This window comes from Argentina silus (genome assembly GCF_951799395.1).
Source record: "Argentina silus genome assembly, chromosome: 3".
NCBI classification, from domain to species: Eukaryota; Metazoa; Chordata; class Actinopteri; order Argentiniformes; family Argentinidae; genus Argentina; species Argentina silus.
This window is the reverse complement of record NC_139657.1, coordinates 208,167-215,666: the sequence shown is the minus strand read 5'-3', so window position 1 is coordinate 215,666 and position 7,500 is coordinate 208,167. Positions and strand designations below refer to the sequence as shown.

General features: G+C 51.6%; 1 protein-coding gene across 1 annotated transcript in view; it reads left to right on the top strand.

Moving 5' to 3' along the window:
* The window catches only part of hydin (HYDIN axonemal central pair apparatus protein), a gene marked incomplete at both ends in the record, with an annotated part of 76,260 nt that overhangs the window by 13,681 nt on the left and 55,079 nt on the right, over positions 1–7,500 (top strand). The window contains 11 exon segments of the mRNA XM_083665632.1: positions 18–136; positions 440–672; positions 775–842; positions 1,997–2,229; positions 2,432–2,532; positions 3,184–3,319; positions 3,574–3,738; positions 3,928–4,080; positions 4,678–4,916; positions 6,319–6,589; positions 7,269–7,412. Coding sequence (XP_083521758.1) covers positions 18–136; positions 440–672; positions 775–842; positions 1,997–2,229; positions 2,432–2,532; positions 3,184–3,319; positions 3,574–3,738; positions 3,928–4,080; positions 4,678–4,916; positions 6,319–6,589; positions 7,269–7,412 — 1,862 coding nt within the window.

Here is a 7,500-nt window from a genome sequence, read left to right as displayed (position 1 = left end):
TATCGGTGTGTTTCCAGGTCGTGAGTCGCGCCTCCCTCTCAGGATCAGGGGGGAGGGCATCGGCCCCAGACTCCACTTCAACTTTGAGCGCCTGGACATGGGCAACATCTTCATTGGCTCCACACACACCTACCAGGTACAGGAACTTCCCTTCACCTCATCTGTTTTTTCAGGGAAATTAGATTCACAATAAACATTTATAGAGATTCAAATGAAAAGCAGCACAGCAAAAGTAAATCATAAAAGTTTTAGGCCTCAATAAAGAACATAATAACTATATTGATATAACACTCACAAAAACTAGTTTATGGATCTGAACCTTGCTTCTATAAAACCTGTCTGCCTGTGTGTGTGTGTGTGTGTGTGTGTGTGTGTGTGTGTGTGTGTGTGTGTGTGTGTGTGTGTGTGTGCCTGTGCGTGTGTGTGTGTGTGTGTCCAGGTCCTGTTGTGTAACCAGGGTCTGATCGAGGCTGCCTACAGCGTACAGGGGGGTGGTCCTGCTGTGAGTGCCTGGGCCCAGTGCTTCTCCTTCAGGCCAGCGGAGGGCTGCATCCCCCCCGGCTCCACCCACGCCCTGGAGGTCTGCTTCTGCTCCTCCACCCTGGGGACCTTCTCACAACCCTTCCTCTTCACTGTGGCTGGAAGCCCCCAGCCTCTGACCCTCACCTTCAGGTAGTAACCCTCCCCCAGCCTCTGACCCTCACCTTCAGGTAGTAACCCTCCCCCAGCCTCTGACCCTCAAGTAGTAACCCTCTATTCCTCTCTCTCCTCTAGTGGGTGTGTCATGGGCCCCACGTTCCATTTCAACATCTCTGAGCTCAACTTTGGAGACGTATCCTACGGTGAGTGAACCTGTATTTTCTATTTCCATAAATATCATCATCATCACCATCATCATCATCATCAGAAAGTTCCATGTGTATTTGTAGGCGTGTCCCATTCAGAAGGGACAGAGCAGTCATACCAGACTCCCCCTGACCCCCATAGAGCAGTCATACCAGACTCCCTGACCCCCATAGAGCAGTCATACCAGACTCCCCCTGACCCCCATAGAGCAGTCATACCAGACTCCCCCTGACCCCCATAGAGCAGTCATACCAGACTCCCTGACCCCCATAGAGCAGTCATACCAGACTCCCCCTGACCCCCATAGAGCAGTCATACCAGACTCCCCCTGACCCCCATAGAGCAGTCATACCAGACTCCCCCTGACCCCCATAGAGCAGTCATACCAGACTCCCCCTGACCCCCATAGAGCAGTCATACCAGACTCCCCCTGACCCCCATAGAGCAGTCATACCAGACTCCCCCTGACCCCCATAGAGCAGTCATACCAGACTCCCCCTGATCTTAACAAGCTACTCTGTTCAGAAGTATACAAGTGCCTACAAAGTTCCTGTTAGCACAGTCTGGTAGCCTAGCAACAAGAATCCCATCTTTTCCAGTCTTGGAATCCGTCTCAGATCAGATTCCTTCTCAGTTCCCTTCAGAGTGAAACCATGCGTTGCAGAGCCCCGCCCCCTGCTGACGGTGGTCAGCTCACCTGAGACCAGTCAGGAGTGAGGAGACAGGCCAGAAGCTGCCAGCGCCATGATAATGACATCATATGGAATGTCTGGTTGTTATCATGAAGCGTCCCAATCTGCCAACATGTGTTTTGTCAGCTGGGGGACAGGCAAAAACGCTGTGGTTATTTTGTGGTTTATGTCAAATAAAACCATGCTTATCTGATGGAATATGGTCGCGGGCAGTCAGAACAGATTCCCCACCTCCGTTATTGGCTCTTGGTGGAACAGACATTGGTCTCCACACTTCAAGCCAAGCCGGTGGAATGAGGAGACGGGAGGGGAAAGCAGCAGAACTGGGACGGCGGAGAGGACCAGACCACCTGGCCAGCCAGCGAGTTTCTGTCCATGAGTGTGTGTGTAACTGTGTGTGTGTGTGTGTGTGTGTGTGTGTGTGTGTGTAACCGTGTGTGTGTGTGTGTGTCCTGCAGGCTTCCCAGCCACGCTGACCTGCAGCCTCAACAACACGTCCCTGGTGCCTATGACCTTTGACCTGCGTGTGCCAGGAGACGGCAGCGGCCCCCGCAGTACCACCAGTGCGAGCCAGGTGGCAGAGTTGAGCAGGGCAGACTGGGGCCTCAGCTCCACCTCCCCCCAGCCCTCAGAGTTCACCATCACCCCCCCTGGAGGGACCGTACGACCCCAGGGCCTGCTCACCATACAGGTATCACCCCTGACCTCAAATCCTCACACTGCCCCCTACCCCTGACCCCTCACCCCTCACCCCTGACCCCTGACCCCTCACCCCTCACCCCTGTTTAAGTTTCCCGCCTATCCCTGTCAAAATACCATTAAATATGTTCCCTGTGTGTGTGTGTGTGTGTGTGTGTGTGTGTGTGTGTGTGTGTGTGTGTGTGTGTGTGTAGGTGACCCTGTGCTCTAACACAGTGCAGCGCTACAGCTTGGCGTTGGTGGTGGACGTTCAGGGTGTCGGGGGGGAGGTGCTGGCACTGCCCATCCACGCCAGGTTAGACCACAACACGACCACAACGCCACTACACGACCACAACACTACCACAACGCTACCACAAAACTACCACAACACCACCACAACACTACCACCACAAAACTACCACAACACGACCACAACACTACCACAACACTACCACAACACCACCACAAAACTACCACAACACGACCACAACACTACCACAACACCACCACAACACCACCACAAAACTACCACAACACGACCACAACACTACCACAACACTACCACAACACCACCACAAAACTACCACAACACGACCACAACACTACCACAACACCACCACAAAACTACCACAACGCGACCACAACACTACCACAACACTACCACAACACCACCACAACACCACCACAACACCACCACAACACTACCACAACACTACAACCACAACACGACCACAACACTACCACCACAACACTACCACAACACCACAACACTACCACAACACTACCACAACACCACCACAACACTACCACAACACTACCACAACACTACCACAACACTACCACCACAACACTACCACAACACCACAACACTACCACAACACTACCACAACACTACCACCACAACACTACCACAACACCACAACACTACACTATCGATCAGGAAGCTCGTGGTTCTGTCCTCTAGGTGTGTGATCCCCAGCGTTGTCGTGGAGACCCCAGTCCTGCAGTTCCAGAGGTGTTTCCTAGGTTACCCCTACCAACAGGTGGTCCAGCTGGCCAATCACAGCGACCTGCCTGCCTGCTACGGCCTGCTGTTCCAGGTGACACACACACACACACACACACACATGCACACACAGACACACACACACACACACACACACACACACACACACACACACACACACACACACACACACACACACACAAACACACACACACACACACACACATAGACACACACACCCTCTCCAAATGCTTCAGGGTTTCTGTTTGGCTGCTCTTCATCATCCACCTGTGTGTGTGTGTGTGTATGTGTGTGTGTGTGTGTGTGTGTGTGTGTGTGTGTGTCCAGGACTATGAGGAGAGCCCCTCCCTGCTGTACTCCAGTGCCCACCCACGGGGGGTGGTCCAGGGCCGCTGCAGTGTGGACGTCCCCCTGGTCCTCCAGGCCAAGACCACCGGGCGCCTCACACACACCGCACGCATCGCTGTGTTTGGGAGGCACAGACCTCCTCTGGTGAGTGTGAGTGTGTGTGTATATATATGTGTGTGTGTGTGTGTGTGTGTGTGTGTGTGTGTGTGTGTGTGTGTGTGTGTGTGAGTGTGTGTGTGTGTGTGTGTGTGTGTGTATATGTGTGTGTGTGTGTGTGTGTGTGTGTGTGTGTGTGTGTGTGTGTGTGTTAACTGAGCTGTGTTTTTCCCTCAGGAGGTTCAGCTGGTGTGTATTGGGGAGGGTCCGGTGGTCCACTTTGGGACCACAGAGTTGGACTTCGGCTGCATCCCGGTTCTGACCGACGTCAGCAGAACTCTGCTGCTCTCCAACCAGTCTCCCATACCTGCTCACTTTCTGACACACATGGTGGGTGCCACACACACACACACACACACACACACACACACACACACACACACACACACACACACACACATACACACACACACACACACACACACACACACACACACACTGACTTCCATCACATTCCAGCACACAGCCAGGGCCAGGGGAGGCCAGCAGTAATGGAGACGTGTTCATATCAGTCCTCAGCCCTGAGGCAGTAGGATAGTCACTCTAGTCCAGGCAGTAGGATAGTCACTCTAGTCCAGGCAGTAGGATAGTCACTCTATTCCAGGCAGTAGGATAGTCACTCTATTCCAGGCAGTAGGATAGTCACTCTATTCCAGGCAGTAGGATAGTCACTCTAGTCCAGGCAGTAGGATAGTCACTCTATTCCAGGCAGTAGGATAGTCACTCTAGTCCAGGCAGTAGGATAGTCACTCTATTCCAGGCAGTAGGATAGTCACTCTAGTCCAGGCAGTAGGATAGTCACTCTAGTCCAGGCAGTAGGATAGTCACTCTAGTCCAGGCAGTAGGATAGTCACTCTAGTCCAGGCAGTAGGATAGTCACTCTAGTCCACATAGTTTTATTTGTAGTCTTGTTCTATGGTGTTTCAGGGGCGTGGCAGGTCTCTGTGGAGGGTGGAGCCCAGCGAGGGGGCGGTGCCAGCCGAGGGCCAGCTGGAGCTGAGGCTGGTGGCGCACCTTGATGACACGCTGAGGTTCCAGGAGAAGCTGCATGTGACCATCAGGGACAGCCAATCCCACTCCATCCCTCTGGCCGCCACTGGCACCGGCACCACCATCGTCACCAACCGGCCCTTCGCCCCGAGTCTGGATCTGGGGGCTCATTTCAGGTGTGGGGGGGGGGGGGGCATACTCGATGTACTAGATGTCCTGCTTGAATTGAGATTGCTTCATCCAGGCCTATTGCAGCTCTCGCCCCCTGATTGATGAGTCATTGACACACGTCTAATCTGACTGTTATCTCAGCTGCTCTCCCCAAGGTTTGGAAGGCAGCCCATGTGCTCCTCTTCATAGGTGGTGGTGGTGACCCCTCTGGTGACCCCCTCTGATCTAGATAACTACCACCCAATATCCAAGCTACCTCACCTTTCCAACGTATTAGAGTAACCCTAACCCTAACCCTGGTCAATTCCCAGATAAGAACCTTTTAATCTTGTCATTCTGTTCTAAATGTGGACCAGTCTGGCTGTAGACCTGGTCATAGCACAGTCTCAGCGGCTACGCTTGTCTTAGATGATGTGTTAAATGGCCTCGATCAGCCTTATTTACAGATCTCTACGAGGCATTCCATACAGTCGCCCATTACCTGCTCATTCGCTTTATCACAGATGATCGTTTTAATATTCATCATTACATCCTTTATTAAGGTTGGTTGGACCTCGTTAAAGTCCCGTATGTCTCTTCATTACTCCCTTTTTGTGTATAAAGCCTTACTGCATAAACTAAAAATTACCTAACCTTGTTATTAATGTATAAGAACAGAAGTTACCAAACTGGTTCTAACTTTTTAACTCTAGAGGCTCCTCTGGTCTCAGGGTTGGTTAACTCTAGAGGCTCCTCTGGTCTCAGGGTTGGTTAACTCTGGAGGCTCCTCTGGTCTCAGGGTTGGTTAACTCTAGAGGCTCCTCTGGTCTCAGGGTTGGTTAACTCTGGAGGCTCCTCTGGTCTCAGGGTTGGTTAACTCTAGAGGCTCCTCTGGTCTCAGGGTTGGTTAACTCTGGAGGCTCCTCTGGTCTCAGGGTTGGTTAACTCTAGAGGCTCCTCTGGTCTCAGGGTTGGTTAACTCTAGAGGCTCCTCTGGTCTCAGGGTTGGTTAACTCTAGAGGCTCCTCTGGTCTCAGGGTTGGTTAACTCTAGAGGCTCCTCTGGTCTCAGGGTTGGTTAACTCTGGAGGCTCCTCTGGTCTCAGGGTTGGTTAACTCTGGAGGTTCCTCTAGTCTCTACCGTATTGGGTAAATCCTATTTTAGATCTGGGTTAAGGTCACTGCTGGAACAATCTACAAAATACATTACAGTTGGTTGTTCTGGCGCTGCTCAAGCAACTTCAAATATTAATTGAAGACCTCCTCAATAAGAAATGTGGTTGTTTTTCTGGATTGTGTTGAGATGTTCCCTTGTAAAAGAGACCTTGGTCTCAATGTGACCTCCTGCCTAAATAAAGGTTCAATACAAATCTCTTATAACAGTCTTATAACAGTCTCTTATAATCTCTTGTTCTGATTGGTTCTGCAGCTCTGGGCTGTGTCAGTACCATTTCAGTGTGACCAATCGCGGCCGCCGCTCCCACCAGCTGTACTGGACAACCGAGGGGTTTCCCCAGTTCCGCCGCAGGGGCCCCACCCTGCCCCCGCCCACCAAGGCCTCCAGGGAGGGCAAGGCCGGCGGCTCCCTGGCACCCCCTGCTGGGGGTGGCCCGGTCTTCAGCCTGCACCCCTCCCGTCTGGAGCTGGCCCCCGGACACACTGTCGACATGGTGCTGGAGGGCTCCTCACACACCCCCAAGGTCTGACACACACACGCACACACACACACACACACACACACACACACACACACACACACACACACACACACATACACACCCTACAGATAAACCAAACACACACACACTGATGCAGTAACAGCCTGATGCAGTAACAGACTGATGTAGTAACAGCCTGATGTAGTAACAGACTGATGTAGTAACAGCCTGATGTAGTAACAGACTGATGCAGTAACAGACTGATGCAGTAACAGACTGATGTAGTAACAGACTGATGTAGTAACAGCCTGATGCAGTAACACACTGATGCAGTAACAGACTGATGTAGTAACAGCCTGATGCAGTAACAGACTGATGCAGTAACAGACTGATGTAGTAACAGACTGATGTAGTAACAGACTGATGTAGTAACAGACTGATGTAGTAACAGACTGATGCAGTAACAGACTGATGTAGTAACAGACTGATGCAGTAACAGACTGATGTAGTAACAGACTGATGTAGTAACAGACTGATGTAGTAACAGACTGATGTAGTAACAGCCTGATGCAGTAACAGACTGATGTAGTAACAGACTGATGTAGTAACAGCCTGATGTAGTAACAGACTGATGTAGTAACAGCCTGATGCAGTAACAGACTGATGCAGTAACAGACTGATGTAGTAACAGACTGATGTAGTAACAGACGGTGTGTCTCAGGAGGTGTGTGAGCGGCTGGTCTGTCACGCCATCCTGGGCAACCAGAGAGGGAAGGAACGCATCCTGACAGCAAAGGTCACCTGCTGCTTCATATCACCTGTTCTCCACATCTCCCCTTCCCTCCTCCACTTCTACATAGAGAAGGTACACACACACACACACACACACACACACACACACACACACACACACACACACACACACACACCACATACACACACACACACACACA